Source organism: Pogona vitticeps, chromosome 9 (genome assembly GCF_051106095.1).
Source record: "Pogona vitticeps strain Pit_001003342236 chromosome 9, PviZW2.1, whole genome shotgun sequence".
In the NCBI taxonomy this organism is placed as follows: domain Eukaryota; kingdom Metazoa; phylum Chordata; class Lepidosauria; order Squamata; family Agamidae; genus Pogona; species Pogona vitticeps.
Genome location: NC_135791.1, coordinates 23,137,042 through 23,153,425, shown reverse-complemented (window position 1 = coordinate 23,153,425; position 16,384 = coordinate 23,137,042). Strand labels below are relative to the sequence as shown.

Below are 16,384 nucleotides of genomic sequence, written 5' to 3'. Positions count from 1 at the left end.
GTCATAAACATTTAGATTTTTTAAAATTACAACTATATTTCATATAGGGCCATAATTTTAAATTGTGCAATGCTCTGATAGGAATAAAGAAGGAGTGTGAACATATGTTTAGTCATAACTATTCAATTCAAGGATGATTAGGCAAATTAACAATGGCCACCATTCTTCCAAGCTCATCCAACCCTGTGTTCCAGGTGGAGAGAACAAACACCATCATCCTCAGAGTAGAATTATTCTCTATGGTGGAGGAACATGGCTTCCCCTGTCATGCCTCTTTGGTTTTAATTAATGGGCATTAATAAAAATACAGTGATGTTATTTGTCTGGTGTTGCTTATTACTTACAAGCCTCTCCATTATGGGTATTGTATGAAAGACAAAGTCTCTAGAAACTGAGGCTGTCATACTTTGGACACATTTTTGTGAAAACAAGATTGGGTGAAAAAGACAATAATATGAGGAAACCTAGCAGGTTCCAGGAAAAGAGAAAGAACAAATATGAAATAGATTAACTCCTCAAAGGAAACCACAGCTTTATGTTTGAGGACATGGCATTTTGGAAGTTATTCATTCCTATGATCGCCTTAAGATGGAGATAACTTAATAGCACATAACAAAACAACACAGAGGAGGAGGGTGTTTCTAGGGTTAAAGACAGCTTTAGAATAATTGCAAATTAATCAATCCATCCATCCATTAATCAATCAAGACAAAGCATACCCAGAGGCTTCTGCCACGTACCCGTTTCATGTATCCATGTATTTGCTCCAGGGACCTGGTCTGGATCCAGGATCTCGCCTGGACCTAGTCGTAATCCCCAAAACTTACTTTTCCGAGTGATGCTCCTCAAACTGTAACAGCAGCATCCACAGGAGGGCGAGAGAGGCTTGATTAATCCTCCAGCCAAGAGTTCAAAGGTGTGGCTCAATTAATATTCTCAACCAAAGGAAAGTAAAGGGGAAGCTTTGCTTAGAGGAAGTAAATGCCTCTGGAGAAGCGTAATTGTGAAAGAATGGGGGATGTTTCCCTTGCCTGATCAGACCTGGGCTCAGAAAAAGCGCTGGTGCAAGGGGATCGTGGCAGGCAAGAGAGACTGAATCCGAAGCTGTCCTAACATCCTGCAGAGGAATCCTCAACAACCATGCCCCGAATGGGTGGGGGGCATGGTGTACATTCGCAGCAGAACTCCCGGAAGAAGTTGCTGTTTGCAGGTGAGATGTGAGAGGGCTTGGCTGGGGAATTTGCTCTTTTCCAGGGCATTCCAGTAAGAACTAACTGGGGGCCCATGAAAAACTGACCACAAGACCACTAGCCATCATTAGGTCTCACTCTTCCCTGGCTTGTTTTGATGCAGTTCTTGGCAGTTTAAAGCTACAGTCCAAGGTGCCCTTACCTGGATGTAATCTCTCTGAGCTCCGTGGCACTCATTTCTGAGTACACTCTCTTAGTATTGCATGGGGAATATGTCAAAGGATAGTTAGAAATGAGTGTTTTGAGGGGAGATATGTTTGCAATGTGTATCTTGCCATATTTATTTCAATGCCAAAATGTGCAAGTGCTTTAAAACTGCACAAAAAAGCAGAAATTGGAAATGTATGAGTGGGTGGGCCCATTCCAAAACGTTGCAGACAGGAAATAGATTTATTGTGCAATCTTACACATGCCTTAAATGAAAACCCCACTGACTTCAACAGATTGTACATCTACCCATCACCCCCCCCCCAAAAAAAACAAGGATTGTAGCTTTTTAGTGGAGAGCAGACATTTAGAAGGGCTCAAAGACTTAGCAGGCAAGAGATCGGGGACCATCTTGAGTGGATTATGTTTCTTCTTTATATACAAAATTATTTGTTATTATCGTCAATATAAAGACTTTTTAGAGCTCAGAAGGATTGTTGTTGGATCAGAACATCATCCAGAACTCCCTGGCCAGCACAGCCACTGGCCTTAGTGGTTTTGGGTTTCTGGGAAATGTAGTCCACAATGTTAATTTTTGCAAGCTCCATAAATGTCTAACTTTCCCATCTAGAACTTATACGAATCACTTAGAGTGGCTTGTGACATTTTAGAAAGCATTTAATTAAAAAAAAATAGCAGAATCTTACCATTTCTCTTTGTGAATTCTTAATGCAATAACCCAAGCAGATTATTTCCAAGAGCAGCTACCCAGGGTGTCCCTGGAGAAGACATTGGATCTCATATCTAGGAGCAGTGCTCCATCAAGTCCTGAAAAAGCTTTAATTGTGTCAATATGTAGAAAATAGAAGTGTACCTGTCATTGGAATGTAAATACTAGGTTCCTTTGCATGTCTGTTCAGGAAGACATGAATGACAAAGGAGACTGCATTGCTAAGGAGAATATGTTGTAAAGAGAGAAAAACATGTTTTCCTAAATGTGTGATTTGATCCCCAGTAAAGACTACAGAATAATCTAATTGTCATGGGTAGCAAAATGCCTGATTTGCCTGTCAGTGGGAGAGCAAGAAAAGCATGTGCTATAAAGATGATGGTTTGCATCCTTGCAAACGCAACAATTTGTTACAATCAACAAAACAATGTTTAAATATAACATCTTAATGGACTCTTCCACAGTAATAGAGGCATGAATTAAGATGATACCGAAATTGTGATACAACAGCCACTCCTCCTTCCCCCCCCCTCTATGAAAGGTGAAAAAGTTGTGATGAAGAGATGTCACCACAGAAGTGGTTCTCGGGAGACTCTTAAGAGTAACAGGTTTATTGTGGCATAACTTTTTGTGGTTCTTCAGCTTGAAAGCGCCACCTCTCCTCCTCCCCAACCCCAGCCTTGATCTTCAGCCATTCTTTTCTGCCAGCCCAAGGCCATAGGATGATTATTCTTACCCTCTTACCCTCCAATCTGGTTGGAAGGCAACAAGTCAACCGAACATTGACAATAATCACAGGAAACTGTTTTAGCTTCTGTTGGTGAGGATAATCACATTTATTCCTTTGCTTATCTCTGGAAGGCTCAAAAAGTTGGTACATGTTGACTACTTGAAGGACATTCAGATATCTTTTTTATTTTATTTTATATATTTTTGGACTTATATACGCCCCATAGTGCTACAAGCACTCTCTGGGCGGTTTTCAATGTCATATACAGGCTACACATTGCCTCCCCAGCAAGCTGGGTACTCATTTTACCGACCTCGGAAGGATGGAAGGCTGAGTCAACCTTGAGCCGGCTACCTGGGATTTGAACCCCAGGTTGTGAGCACAGTTTTAGCTGCAGTACAGCGTTTTAACCACTGCGCCACGAGGCTCTTATTATATCTTATTATATTATCTTATTATATCTTAGCTGGTTAGTTCAGTAGTACCTTAGACTGATGTTTTGCCCACTTTTGCCCAATAACCCAGCATGAGTTACCATCTTTGGGGCTGCTTGAAGCGTTGCCTTGAGTACTGGCTGCAGCACCTAGCAGAAGGGTGCTCTATTTTAATTGGCATACATGAGATTTGGTGTCAAATGCACAGGCAATAATAACAATAATAACAATGAAGATGATGATGATGTGGATTAACTTCTGAGTACCTTGCACCTATTAAACCCTGGCTAGATCTGCTATAAGTTGAATGCTCAAAAGTCAGTCATACGAGACAGATGCAAAACATTTGGCTGTCAGACACCAGAAGAGTCCTGGAGTAGTCTTTTCTGCTATAAATACTGAAAACACTTCCTTGAGATGTGCAAGATCTCTCTAGCATCTCTCTCTGGCCAACCACAGGGTACCTGACATCCATTCTGGTAGTACAGATGATGGTAATATTTGTTAGTTTGTTGCTTGGAACTGATGTTTAGCCTCAAGTGACTTTCTCTCTCTCTCTCTCTCTCTTTTCTCTCCCCTGCAGCCTCCATCCTGAGTTCCTGCTTCCTGTTGAGTCAAGGTCAGACTGAAACGATAGCAGTCACAGTTGAACCAGCAATGCCAAGAGAAGGAGACACTGTTACGCTGAAACCAGGAACCATCCCAGAAAATCCTATTATCTGCCGTTGGTTCCGAGGGGAAGCTGCTGAAGCTAACCTTGTCATTTCCTTTTTCTTTTTCCCAAGTCCTGGGAATATAAAGGGACCTGCATACACTGGGCGGGAGACGGTGGACTCCAGCTGCTCTCTTCAGATCACAGACCTAAAGTCAAATTACTCTGGAACCTATAGATTGTCCTTTGATGGACCTGGAATTACTGCAACTGGGAGTGCAAACATCACGGTCATAGGTATGTTCAACTTCTTCGTTAGCCAACCTAACTTCTTTGGGTGCCCACACCAATCTCTTTAGGGAGAGAGCACTTCTTACAGCAGGGGTCTCAAACTTGCGGCCCAGGGGCCAATTGCGGCCCGCGGGAAGATAGTTTGTGGCCCCCGCCTAATATGAAAGTTTAAGGAGCGGCGGCAGCAGCAGCATTTTTAATTCCTGGATCAGCTCCATGGAACACACTCAAGATTTGCTCAAGAGGCATGGGCTTTGGAAATCATTAGATTGTTAAGGTATTCCAGACATATAGTGGACTTATAGGGGTCCTTTCTGGTTTGGAGGAAAGACATAGAGTGGTGTTTCTTAATGGCCGCACTTGACACAACCTTGCCCAGATTTAGAGGCCACGAGAACACAGGAAGGATGAAACCTCTTTGTGTTTTGTGTGCAGAAAAGCTCTCCCAGCCAATTCTGTCACCTGCTAATTATGTGGCACTGGAGAACGAGAACATCATCTTGTATTGTAACATATCCAGCAGCACCGCTTTCAGCATTTCCTGGTTCAGGAATGGTGAGCCTGTGTCACCAGAGGCAGACATTTCTGAAAATAAGAAAAACCTTACTCTACGTAACTTCACCAGTGCCAATGCAGGGATCTATACATGTGTGGCCAGCAACCAAATCAACAGTGAAACGAGCAACCCCAGCAGCATAACCTTGGCATGTGAGTAATCCCAGTGCAAGTATGCCTCTCCTCCTCCCTTTGCTGCATGTCTGTAGCAGAAAAAGTATCAGTGACACCAAATAAGGTATCCCTTCCAAAATGACAAAACCTGAAGCTCATAACTGTCCAGAATTTGACTCTCTCATTCCCTAATCTTGATGACTAAAGGTAGCTTATCTTGCAGCTGATGCTCACAAGCACCCTTCTCTTCAGCCATGTTGTGAAACCGGGCGCCACCGCTGCTCCCCAGTGAACCTTGCTCAGTGGGACGGTGCATGGACGTTGGGCTTACACGGTGAACAGCTCTTCCCCCTGTTTCCATCCATTCTCTTTGCCCTGATTCTCTTTCCTTTCCTTTCTAGATGGGCCTGTGGGCATTAATGTGGAGCCAGCAGGTGTCATAACCCTGAAACTAGCTTCCAAGTTGGATCTGCTGTGTACGGCAGACTCCAACCCTGCAGCAGAGTTTCAGTGATTTATCAATGGTACTGTCCAGAGTGTGACGAATAACAGATTCAGTGTTGACTCGGTGGCCTGGAAAGATGGAGGGAATTATACCTGTCAGGCCAACAACACGGTCACCAAAAATCATGCCTTAGTGTCTGTCATTGTGAAGGTGACAAACCAGGGTGAGTCCCCAGAACTGACAACTCATCTAGCACTTACCTCCATTTTATTTTGTTTATCCTCCTAATATTTGAAGGATCCAAGACTGTATGCAGTGAAGTGGTTGTTCTTACCTGGAGATAGAAATTGTTATTAGATTTACAGGGAGTAGGAATTAATTTAACTCACATGTGAATGATTTGGAGAGGGAGCAAAAGACCCGGTCACTCAGGGAGATAGACACTGTAGGTCAGAGATGGTGCTTATATGTAGAGGATGATGCCAATTTCCCTTCTCAAAGGGTACATCTTAGCTTGGGGCGGCTCTCTTTTAAACACACACAAGTGTCACTTTCCTTGATTTACCGAAAAGAAGCTTAATGCTCGGGGAAGGAGAGGATACGTTGATATCTACCATAGATGCCAAGCTGCTCCTTGAATGGCTACCATTTGAATTTCGTTGTATGTGTATATACTTACAATGACAATAAATTATTATTATTAATGACAGCATTACCAAGTCAGAGTTCCTACTCCAGTCCTCTGAAGATGCCAGCCACAGAGACTGGTGAAACATCAGGAAGAACAACCTTCAGAACACGGCCAAAGAGCCCGAAAAACCCACAACAACCATTATCACGTCCGTTAATGACAGCATGATTAAGTCCCTAAAATGTGCTTTGCAATTTAGGTCCTTCTCTTTCCAGTCCTGGTGGCTTGGGAGGTGGAGCCATTGCTGGGATTGTTCTTGCGTCCTTGGCTGTGACGCTGGCATTGACAGGCACCCTGTTTTACTTCTTCTGCCGTAAGTAAGACTTTGGAACCCAAGAACCCGCAAGGTCTGTGTTCAGGTCTCAGTTCTGGGGCAGGAATGGCAACCAATAACTAAGGAAGGGATGGGTGGAGAAACAGGACTGTCTCTTCTGAGAAAGAGACATCTCGGTGGGGTTTTCAATCCATTTCTCTCCCATTATGTCTTTGGTCTGTGATGGATGGGTCCTCATGTCCCTCGGAAGCCTCCTTCTGGAGAGCAACGTTTGTCTGAGGGCGAACTGTGGTCTGAATCAGATGTCAGAGGGTCCTACAAACCTCCTCAGGTTGATTGTCACAGTCCAGGATATCCCAGGCAGCCCTACTCCAGGGAGAAGGGCTCCAGGACCCCATCCACCATGCAGGGTATCCAGTCTCTGTGCTGAGAACCAGGTGCCAAGATGCAGGGGGCAAGCAGCAGCAAGAACCAAGACAGGTACAGGAGTAGATGCTGGAATTATGGCGCAACAAGGCAGTAAACACAGCACCGTCAAAAGACCTTTGTTGCTGAGGCAACTTCTGGGAGGGAGAGAGAGAGAACCACTCCTTAAATAGGCCTTCCCTCCAGGTTTCCAGGTGAGCCTCATGAGTGGCCCAGCAGCTGATCCACAGGCAAGGGCCTGATCCTGCAAACACCAGGCCACTCTCCTGGCTCAGGTTGGCCCTGATCCTGCATCTCCCAGGGCGGTATGGGCCAGATCCTGACATTGCCATTTTCCAGATCTGAAGGACGAAACCCTCCCATCATCCCCATCCCTCAGAGCCACCAATAGTGCTCTCAGGAGATGATGGGTGGCTTGTAGTACAGTCCGTTTGGGAGCTTCACCCAGAGTGCTAGCCGTATAGGGCAGAAGAGCTTGTCTGGAAGGTCTGGGGCAGCCAACTAGGGAGAACAGATGCACAGCATAGGGTTGGGCTTTCTGTTAAGATTCACCTCCAAGTTCCTCACCTTTATAGGTGGCCGTCATCAAAATGTGAAGACAGATTCACCGGTCATAATTGCTCCTAATCTCTACGAGAACATCCTCCCTTCTGGACCAGTAAGGACTGGGGTGAGTAATCTTAGCAGTTTCAACAGCCCATTATTTTCATAGAGAGCAGAACACTAGGTCTCACATTCCCAGGGGGCTTTCAACAGGCAACAGACCAATATACCAGTCCAATATCAGAAGTCCAGAAGATGCAAAGCAGATACCAAAATGCCAAAGCCAAAACACAAACCGTAGTCAGCAATCAGAGTCCAAAGCCAAGGGTCCAGAGAACAAGGTCCAGGATGAGGAGGAGCATGGATACAAGCCAGAGTGTTGACTTCTTGCTTCCACAAGCTTCCAAGCCTCTGGGTGCAGATTTTACAGCCGCAACAGTCATCTAAACACTTCATCCTGCTAAAACTCAGGGCTGGTCGACCTGATGTTCCTATGGGAAGCATTCATGCGATCTTCTGCCCTTCATGTCATGAGTCTTTGCTGAAGCTTAGCCCTCACCCAGGCTACTGGGGGAGGAGAATCTGGTGGTGATTCAGCTGTCTGTGCTTGTAATTGCCCTGCATTTCCCTCAGCTGTAATTAACCCCCCAGGTTCCAGATCTTCTTCAGCTGAACTCATGACAACAGGGGAGCTTAGGTGAGCCAAATCCTGAAGAATGGGGAGAATTATGGAATGACAAGCAATAGGATAGGAACCAGCAGTAGGTGTCAAGGTTTTTTTCATCTCTAGGTATCAGGTGTTATTCATAGAGCCTCTAAACTTTGACTTGTCTTAAGTCCAAGAAACTGCTTCAGGCAAGCTGATCTCACACTTTCAAAAAATCTATTAAAGTTGTATAAGCACAGCACTACACCAGAGATTTAACAGTTGCTGATGCTGATCAGCACAAAATCAAGAGGTATCTTTTTATGTATCTTCAGTATCTTTTTATGTTTCATGCAGGCAAACCCCGAAAGCTCCTCTGGGACCAGCCAAACATATGAGGTCAGTGTGGAACCACCTTCTGTAACCCCAGTTATGTGGAAACTGGTGGGGTCAAAATGTGAGAGATTATAGTTCACCAATACTCTAAGATCAATATTGATTTCTGGTTTGCTCTCGGGCACAATAAAAAAATGCCAGTCTTAAACTTGTCCTCATTAGGAGATTGAAAACAACAGCAACAACACTTCCCTTTATATAAAAAAAAATCTGAAAAACAGAATAATTCCTTCTGTTTCATATCAAGATAGTTATCTATCAAGAACAACCTAATACATCTTTTAGCTATCTTTTGATCTCCTTGCAATTACAATGGATGATATTCAGACCACAAAACCCAGAATCCTACTGTCAAGGGGAGGAGAGTCAAAAGTAAAAAAGGAAATTGAGGAGAGAAAAAGGGAAAGGAAGAAGAAAGTGAAAGAAAAAGGGGAGCAAGGGGGAAACCATACAAGTAGAACAGATAAGAGAAATGAGTAGTGTGTAAGATTATTTGATTATTGAATTTAATGCCCACCTTCCACTAAAAGAGAGAGAGGAAAAAAAAACTTGGAAGGTAGCTGTGAAACATAATAAGAAACAGATAAAGTGTTGAAGCCATTAGAACAGTGGTTCCCAACCTTGGTGTCCAGATGTTCTTAGACTACAACCCCCAGAAGCCTTCATTCCTAGCTGTGCTGGCCAGGATTTCTGGGAGTTCAAGAACATCTGGAGGCCCAAGGTTGGAAACCGCTGCATTAGAATCATCACAGTCATTATCACTGCCACCATCACAAAATATAAACAAAAATCCCATGCAAAAGGCCACCAAATCTTCCAGTTGCCATTAAGTGATGCATATTGCAAACATTTCCATGGATTCCTTTTGCAAAAATCAAATTTCAGTCTTGCCCTTAAAATTACTGAAAAAGAAAACAAAAGATTCCAGGGTTGCTTTGTCTCAATTGTTTCCTCCTGATTTATCTCCCTTTTCTCCCCACTCCAGACACTACAATTCAGAGACCAAGCTGTGTATCAAGAGATAAAATGAGAATTGAAGAGCCTTCCACCCTCCCATCTGCTGCTGTGCCCTTTATTTGACCGACAAACTTTGTTTTCCTTCTCAAAGGAGAATCCGTTCCTTTGAGCCTCCCTTGAATAAGGATAAGCACCTTCTTTCCTCCCATGCGTCTTCCAGTGAAACCCAGCTTTTTAGAAACTCTACATCCCGCCTTCTAGACAAGAGAGCTAGGATCTGAAGCATAAGGACAAATACATGGATATATCTAAACACGTGTGGCACCCTTTGCCTGGAAAGGCCGTAAAGCTATCCATGAAATTATATCTACCATAATCAAGAGAGCAGAATCTGACTCTAGAAGAAGCTTTACATTCCACATTACGATGAGACCGAGTCTAGAAGAGTTAATTTTTGGACTACAACCTGTTCTTTATTTATGGTGAATTTGATTGTTTTTATTGTCTAATTTGTTTTTAGTAATCGTTGTTGTTGTTCTTTAATTTGTTTTGAATCATTTAGCTAGCCACAATGAACACTCTCTTTTTTCCAGTGGAAATATAGTTTTGAAATGTAATAAAAGAACTCTAGATAAATTACTGGTTCAGTGTCTTCTGACAATTTCATACATAAAGCCAACGTAATTTGCCCATCTTTTCTTCTAAGTAGAAGAACAAACAGACTAACTTCAAGAGATGGGTCTAGCAAAACATTATAAGACCGTGTGTCACTAAGTATAATTCAGAACATAAAAAAATAATAATCACATGTTGCCAAGTCAATTCTGACGTATAGCAATTCTGACCTCTTTTCAGGTTTTCTAGGTAGAGAATACTCAGAAGTGGTTTCCCATTCTCTTCCTCTAGGGGGTGCCCTGGGACTGTGCAGCTTTCCCAAGGCTACCCAGGCTGGTTCTACTTGCAGGAAGTACAATGGGGGGAATCAAACTCCCAACTTCTGGTTCTGTAGCCAGATACCTAAACTATTGAGCTATCTAGCCAGCTAATTAAAAAAATTATTCTCAAGTAAAACACCGATTTAATTATCTAATCCATCAATTTTTGTCTAATCAATTTTTTGCAGTACATACTGAAGGACATCAAGGTATGTTTCATGTAATGGGCTTCCAGATTCAGAATACTGACATGAATTAGAGGCATGAGCACATTCACAAATCCTCATCCTTTTACTTTAAACAGAAATTGGTATTTTTTTTTCTCAGTTCTGTTTTCCAATCACACTGATGAAGTAGAGCTTTTTGCACAACTTTAAGCGTGAATGTCTGCAGGATTTTTCCCAGGGGAAAGAGAAGCTGCATAGCATAATTCATGCAGGAATGCTAGCCTCATTCACACACAGCATGCACTGCAGTTTGTATACATTTTTTTTAAAAAAAGGAGAAATGAATGGAAGATTATGGGGTGCAAACCTCCAATTTGCTTCCCTCTGCCCCCCACATATATCCATGCTTCTAAGTATGCATTCAAAACATAGAAGAGCCATGCTACTCCTACTCTTTGTCCCTCTTTACTGGATATATAAACAAACCTATGCATCTGTTTGAGTGCTGATAGCAAAGAAGAAGTAACAGAGAGCAGTGCAGAAATAGCAGCTCCAGTGTCAATGTGGTGAATCTGCTCTGGATATCCATCACAAGTTTAAAGCCCTTATCGAAGATGCCACACTCCAACTCTAAGGGAGTTTCAGCACTACGGACAGTTCCTTGAAAGTTCAGACCAAATATCCAAGATGCTGAAGCCTAGCCTTTGCCATGGAGTCAGCGACTCAAACAGAACCGTTCAAGTTCAGTCTAAAGTGTGAAGCAGATCCACCACCCCTTTGATCTGTTCTCCACTTGCAAGGATTAGAGAGCCTGGAACACGGTGAGCCAAATGAGGGAATCATATGCACCTGTCCAGATGTGGAAAGGGTGTCTTTTATGAAATGGGCCTTCGGCCAATGGGAGCTTCTGGCCTCTGGACACCTGAGTTTCTTCATTTCTCATTCCCTTCTTTGATAGATACAAGATCCAGGGAGCTGTCCTTGGTGCTGATGTGAACATCTCTCTCTCTCTCTCTCTCTCTCTCTCTCTCTCTCTCTCTCTCTCTCTCTCTCCCCCTCCCTCCCTCTCCCTCTCTCTCCCCCCTCCTCCTCCCAGGGAGCTGCCCTCCCAAAGAGAAACCTTTTGGGCCAAACAGTTCACTGGCATTTCTATCCGATAGATAGATAGATAGATAGATAGATAGATAGATAGATAGATAGATAGATAGATAGATAGATAGATAGATAGATAGATAGATAGATAGATAGATAGATAGATAGATAGATAGATAGATAGACAGACAGACAGACAGACAGACAGACAGACAGAGAGAGAGAGAGAGAGAGAGAGAGAGAGAACTTTCTCCACCTTAGGCTACATGACTTCTCTATAAATGGCCACTAAAAAAATTGTTAAAGAGAACAAGTAGCATACAGATGCCCAGGGCAATGAATGCATCAACCTATAATATATAATGTAATATAATATAATATATAGATTAAATTGGAGTAATTAACTTTCGAAAACCTGCTATTTATTGTACTGCTCAGAAAGCAAAATATAGATTCCTTTTTCTTCCAGGATATTGCAGAGTGTACACTTCTATTTTGAAATGCATAGAGCCTCCTTCTTTTGCAAGGAGCATCTTAAAATGTGGTTGAATCACAGCTTCCGGTTTCTTAAAACTGTTTTGACAACGATTTCAGAGGAAATCAGCGATAAGACTCTTTATCTTTCATTGCGATTTCCCACCTCAGTGACACATGATCTCATCCGGCAGCATTGCCACCACCATTTCACCATCATCATCTTACAGCTGGAAGGGACCCTATGGATTATCAAGTCCCTCTCAAGGAGCCTCAATGGGGGAATCGAACTCCCAACCTCTGGCAGATGCCTCAACCACGGAGCTGTGTATCTCACCCATAATCACAATCCCCTTCCTTTCTGGTACTGTGTCGCACATACTAGAAACGGAAAGGCAACATAAACTCCCACGAATCCGATCGTTACTTTCCATTTCCTTCTGAAAAGAATTTCGTTGCCTAATCTCAGGGTCAAGCAAGGCAATTGCTATGATCACGGTTTTTATTATTAAAAGAGAGACCCAGAGGCATCCAGACGTCCAGGACAAGGCTTGGATAAACCACAAATAAAAATAAATCTGCACTTCATCATATTGCTCATAAAATAGGATCTAGAGAGCCGTTACCAGCTCCCAGGTTCTTGCCGGGCGTTCTAATTATTATTATGTTTTTAATTTTAAAAGCATCCCTTACATCTCTCCGGTTTTAAAGGTTAGGGTTTTTTTTTTTGTAAGCCGCCCCGAGTCCCTGCAGGAGAGCGAAGCGCGATGGTGATCCAAATAGCGTGGAATTAACGCATGATTCAAGGCGGTCCCGCAAGACACTCCCCGTCTGTCTGTCTGTCCGCCTCCTTCCGTCCCTCCCCTACTAACCCCTATAAATGCGCTTCTGCTTTACCCCCTCCGTGGGGGGAACAGAGCCTCGGGCGGTCTCGCCTCGCCCCACTTCGATTCCGGAGCGCCCGCAGGTTCACTGGCCCCACTGCTTCCTTCTGCATTTGGTGTGAGCTGCGGCTGGACGCGCTCTGCCCCCTTTTCCAGGCTGGTAGGACCAGAGCCGCTCCCCCCACCCCATCAATCACAGCCCGCCATGGGGAGGAATCCGGAGGACCAGCGCCTAAGCCACCCGGGGTTTCCCCTGGCGAGGAAGACCTCTTGGCTGGGCGCGCTCCTGGCAGGTAAGCGGGATCGGGCCCTGCGGGGGGGGGGGAAGAGGAGGGACGGGGTAGGGCTCGCCCCCTGATCAAAACCTGGAGACATCTTGAGCCCATAGCCACTCACGCTTTCCTTCATGGTCAAAGGGGGCAGGCTTGGCGCAGTCAAGGCGCTAGGACTCTGTGATCAGGAGAGAGCATGAGATGGGCTCCCCTCCCCACGTCTTAACCTCAATCATCGAATAGTAGAAGAGGAAAGGGCCAATGCTTTGTTATGAGCAATCCTGGGTCAAATGGCTAAAATTTCGAGACTTGGGCATTGAGACCCATTAGCCTTACAAAAGTCCTGCTCTAGGAAATGGGATTGAACTGCCGTGCTAATGGGGATCCATGCAGCTGTCTCCTTATTTTGGACTCTCCTTGGGGCTGGGTTATGGGGACTGCCCTGACGAGCCTCTGTACTTCCAGATTTCCCCCTTACCCCACTGATTCTTAGAAAGAGGACTTTTATCTTTTCAGAGGTGACGGCACTAATTCCTGCTTGTTTCTATATAACTAGTTCTAGCTCTCCTAGTGATGTTATTCTCATAATCCACGCACGCTCTTTAACCAAAGGATCCGGAGTGTTTGTTCTCTTTAAACTACCAGGTTCTGAAATCGGGTATCAGCATTTTCCCCACCATCCATACGGCATGCCTCTTGTTTTGCTTAGTACAGTGTCCTTTCCCCATGACTTCCCACTCAGTTTTGTTCTCCCCAGAAGGCATGGTCTATATATATATACAGTATATGGTACAAGGTGATATATACCAGGGAAGCTGGTACTTCTCATTTGAAGTCGATGTCCATACAGTAAACTTCTTGGGCAGAAGTTTTCCTTTAGCAGACAGGACATGACAGGACAGAGACTCTAACAGAGAAGCTCCAGCGAGGAAACAGATGACCTAAAGATTTCTTAATAAGCAGCAGATTAGCTACTTCAGGTTGATTAACTACTTCAAGCTCCCTTGTCTAAGAAAGGCTGAGAAGCTGTAAATTTGCTGGAGATCTGAAATACACAATTCCACGGCACTGTAGAATTTAAGCATCCACCATTGTCTCCTGCTCCTGGTTCTGCTGGTGTTATCTCGCTGAAAGATGGCTATGTTGCCAGAGATATCATTAAGATTGGGAGTTTCCTGCTTAAGCTGAGGTCCAGTTTCAGAGTTATAGGTTTTTGTTTGGGGCACCCCCTATATCAACGAATGTGAGCATTGCTTGGTAGCTCTTGTTCTCAGCCAGCATCCTTTTGAACTGACCGGGTGCCGAATTCCAATTGTGCATGTTATCGTCGCCATTCAGCAGAATGCCCAGCATCGCACAGGATCAGTTCTGCAAGGAGTGCTTGGCAGGTTGTGCATGCGATCGCACAACTAGTGGTGTAGTGGGTGCACAGGCAAGTCCCATTCCACACAGAGCAAGTCCCACCGGATGTGGACCATGGTGTGAGATGATCTGGCCATTGCACATCTACTGCCACACTTTTTGGGAGAGTGACAAGGTGTAAGGAGGAGATTCTGGAGGTGTATCATCAACATCACCCACCGGTTTTTAGTGCTTATTTTTGCCTAAGCAGTGGTTAGCCCGGCATGCTGATCCCTCTCTTTTTCTCCACATTACAGCCGCCATCCTGAGTTCATGCTGCCCGTTGAGTCATGCTCAGTCAATGTGGAGAGTCAAAGTGGAACCAGCAAAACCGAACCAAGGGCAAAGCGTCACCCTCACGCCAGAAAAGGCTCGGTTTCCTGGCCACCCTGATGTTCCGCAATGCAGATGGTACAGAGAGAGACTTGATGCAAATAGTGTCATTATTTCTCAGCAACGCAATGTGTTTGCTAAGGGAGCTTCAGATTTCCAACAGAGCAAAGGACCTGCCTATACTGGGCGGGAGGAGCTGATCCCAAGCTGCTCGCTTTTGATCACGCACCTCCAGTTAAAAGACTCTGGAGTTTATAAAGTGGTAATAGATGATAATGTTGCAGAAGCTGGGACAGCACAACTGGAAGTCATAGGTATGTTTCATGGGTTCAAAATGCAAAGAACCACGTGGTGGGTCAGGTTTTTGCATCTGCATGCCAATTTGGGGGGCTTTTGCTTGTCACCAGCTGCTCAGGGCCATTTGGGTGGAGGAGAATTATTGCCATCTCTTGTTACCGGGACCCTTTCTATGTGATCTCTAGGAAAGGATGTAGCTTAGTTTTAAAGTCCCAGCTTTGCTTGCAATGAACCCCAGAGCCATCTCTCAGCATCTCAAAACCCAACCAAGCAATCACAGCTGTTTTTCTTCTCTTGATTTATTTATTCTCCTAAAGCCATTTTTTTTCCTGTTGATCATCAGATGCAGAGTTCCGAGCATTTCCTTGCAACTCTAACCATGGCTACCCAAATGACAACATTTGCACCCTGCTATTTCTCCATCGGGGCAAATGGAGGAGTGAATCCACCCCTCTGAGTTGGTTTTTCCCCCCTGGGCCCTTGCAAACACCTGGACCCACATGTCTCACATTGAGGATGAGGAGGATGCCCATTACATGCCACCCACCAAATGTTGGCTGGTTTTCATTCCATGGATACTGGTTCATAAAATATGGGCTGATCGAAGGAACACAGCCTTTTTCTGCCGTTGGTGTGTTGTGATCTCATATATGCCTAAAGGACAAAGATGATTTCCAAGGTCAAGCATCCAAAGGACTAGTGACAGCTGTAATTAATTTATTTTTCTTTCCCCACAATTCCTCGATTACAAATTCAAAGTTTTTCTATTGGGTAGTCTGTTCAAATTCCTTCTTTTTGATTCTAGCAGAGATTTGCCACATCTCCTGTCCAGACCCACTTCCTTTTGACAATGATCAGATCAAGGGTGTCACCAACCAGAGGACTATCAGTTTGAATCCAGAGGTCCCACAACATTTTGACTTCCTCATTTTCAACCAGTTTTTTTTTTTTAAAGTTTCTGTGGTCCGACTATTTTTCGGGCACTGGTATACACTATTATGTTTCTTACAGATAGTAATCCAAAGGACCATCGCTACAGCTGTATTGTGGGTTTCCAAAGAAACTGTTTGTGGATGCTTCTTGTAACCACAGAGAAGGTGGTACACTGTTTTTTCTACTTTTAATGCCACCAACATCTACTGTCATTATATGATTTATCAGTCTGGGTTTTAACTGCACTGGCACAGAGTACTTTCTCCAGTGCTGCATGGATCAGCCTTTCAGTTTCTATCTTTGGAAAAATAAAAC

At 44.1% G+C, this 16,384-nt stretch overlaps 2 protein-coding genes across 4 annotated transcripts in view; both read left to right on the top strand.

Annotated features, from left to right (window-relative positions):
• Nucleotides 1-893: 893 nt before the first annotated feature.
• On the top strand, nt 894-9,917 carry LOC110089445 (cell adhesion molecule CEACAM15). Of its 3 annotated transcripts, XR_013538532.1 has the most exons (8): nt 894-1,210; nt 3,875-4,240; nt 4,670-4,942; nt 5,305-5,571; nt 6,239-6,352; nt 7,315-7,409; nt 8,286-8,327; nt 9,310-9,917. XR_013538532.1 is itself a non-coding variant. In XM_078380334.1 (7 exons), the coding sequence occupies exons 1-7, from the start codon at nt 1,141-1,143 to the stop codon at nt 9,352-9,354; spliced, it is 1,005 nt and encodes a 334-aa protein (XP_078236460.1). In that variant the 5' UTR covers nt 938-1,140; the 3' UTR covers nt 9,355-9,917. The 3 variants fall into 3 exon arrangements, 2 of the variants coding, with proteins under 2 accessions (XP_078236461.1, XP_078236460.1); XM_078380334.1 differs by lacking the exon at nt 5,305-5,571 and having other exon boundaries at nt 938-1,210; XM_078380335.1 differs by lacking the exons at nt 4,670-4,942; nt 5,305-5,571 and having other exon boundaries at nt 909-1,210.
• Nucleotides 9,918-12,851: 2,934 nt separating this feature from the next.
• The window catches only part of LOC110086761 (hemicentin-1), a 57,870-nt gene continuing 54,337 nt past the window's right edge, over nt 12,852-16,384 (top strand). The window contains exons 1-2 of the mRNA XM_078379985.1: nt 12,852-13,126; nt 14,764-15,153. Of these exons, the coding sequence (XP_078236111.1) occupies nt 13,039-13,126; nt 14,764-15,153 (478 nt within the window). The 5' untranslated portion in view covers nt 12,852-13,038. The remainder of the gene's footprint in view (nt 13,127-14,763; nt 15,154-16,384) is intronic.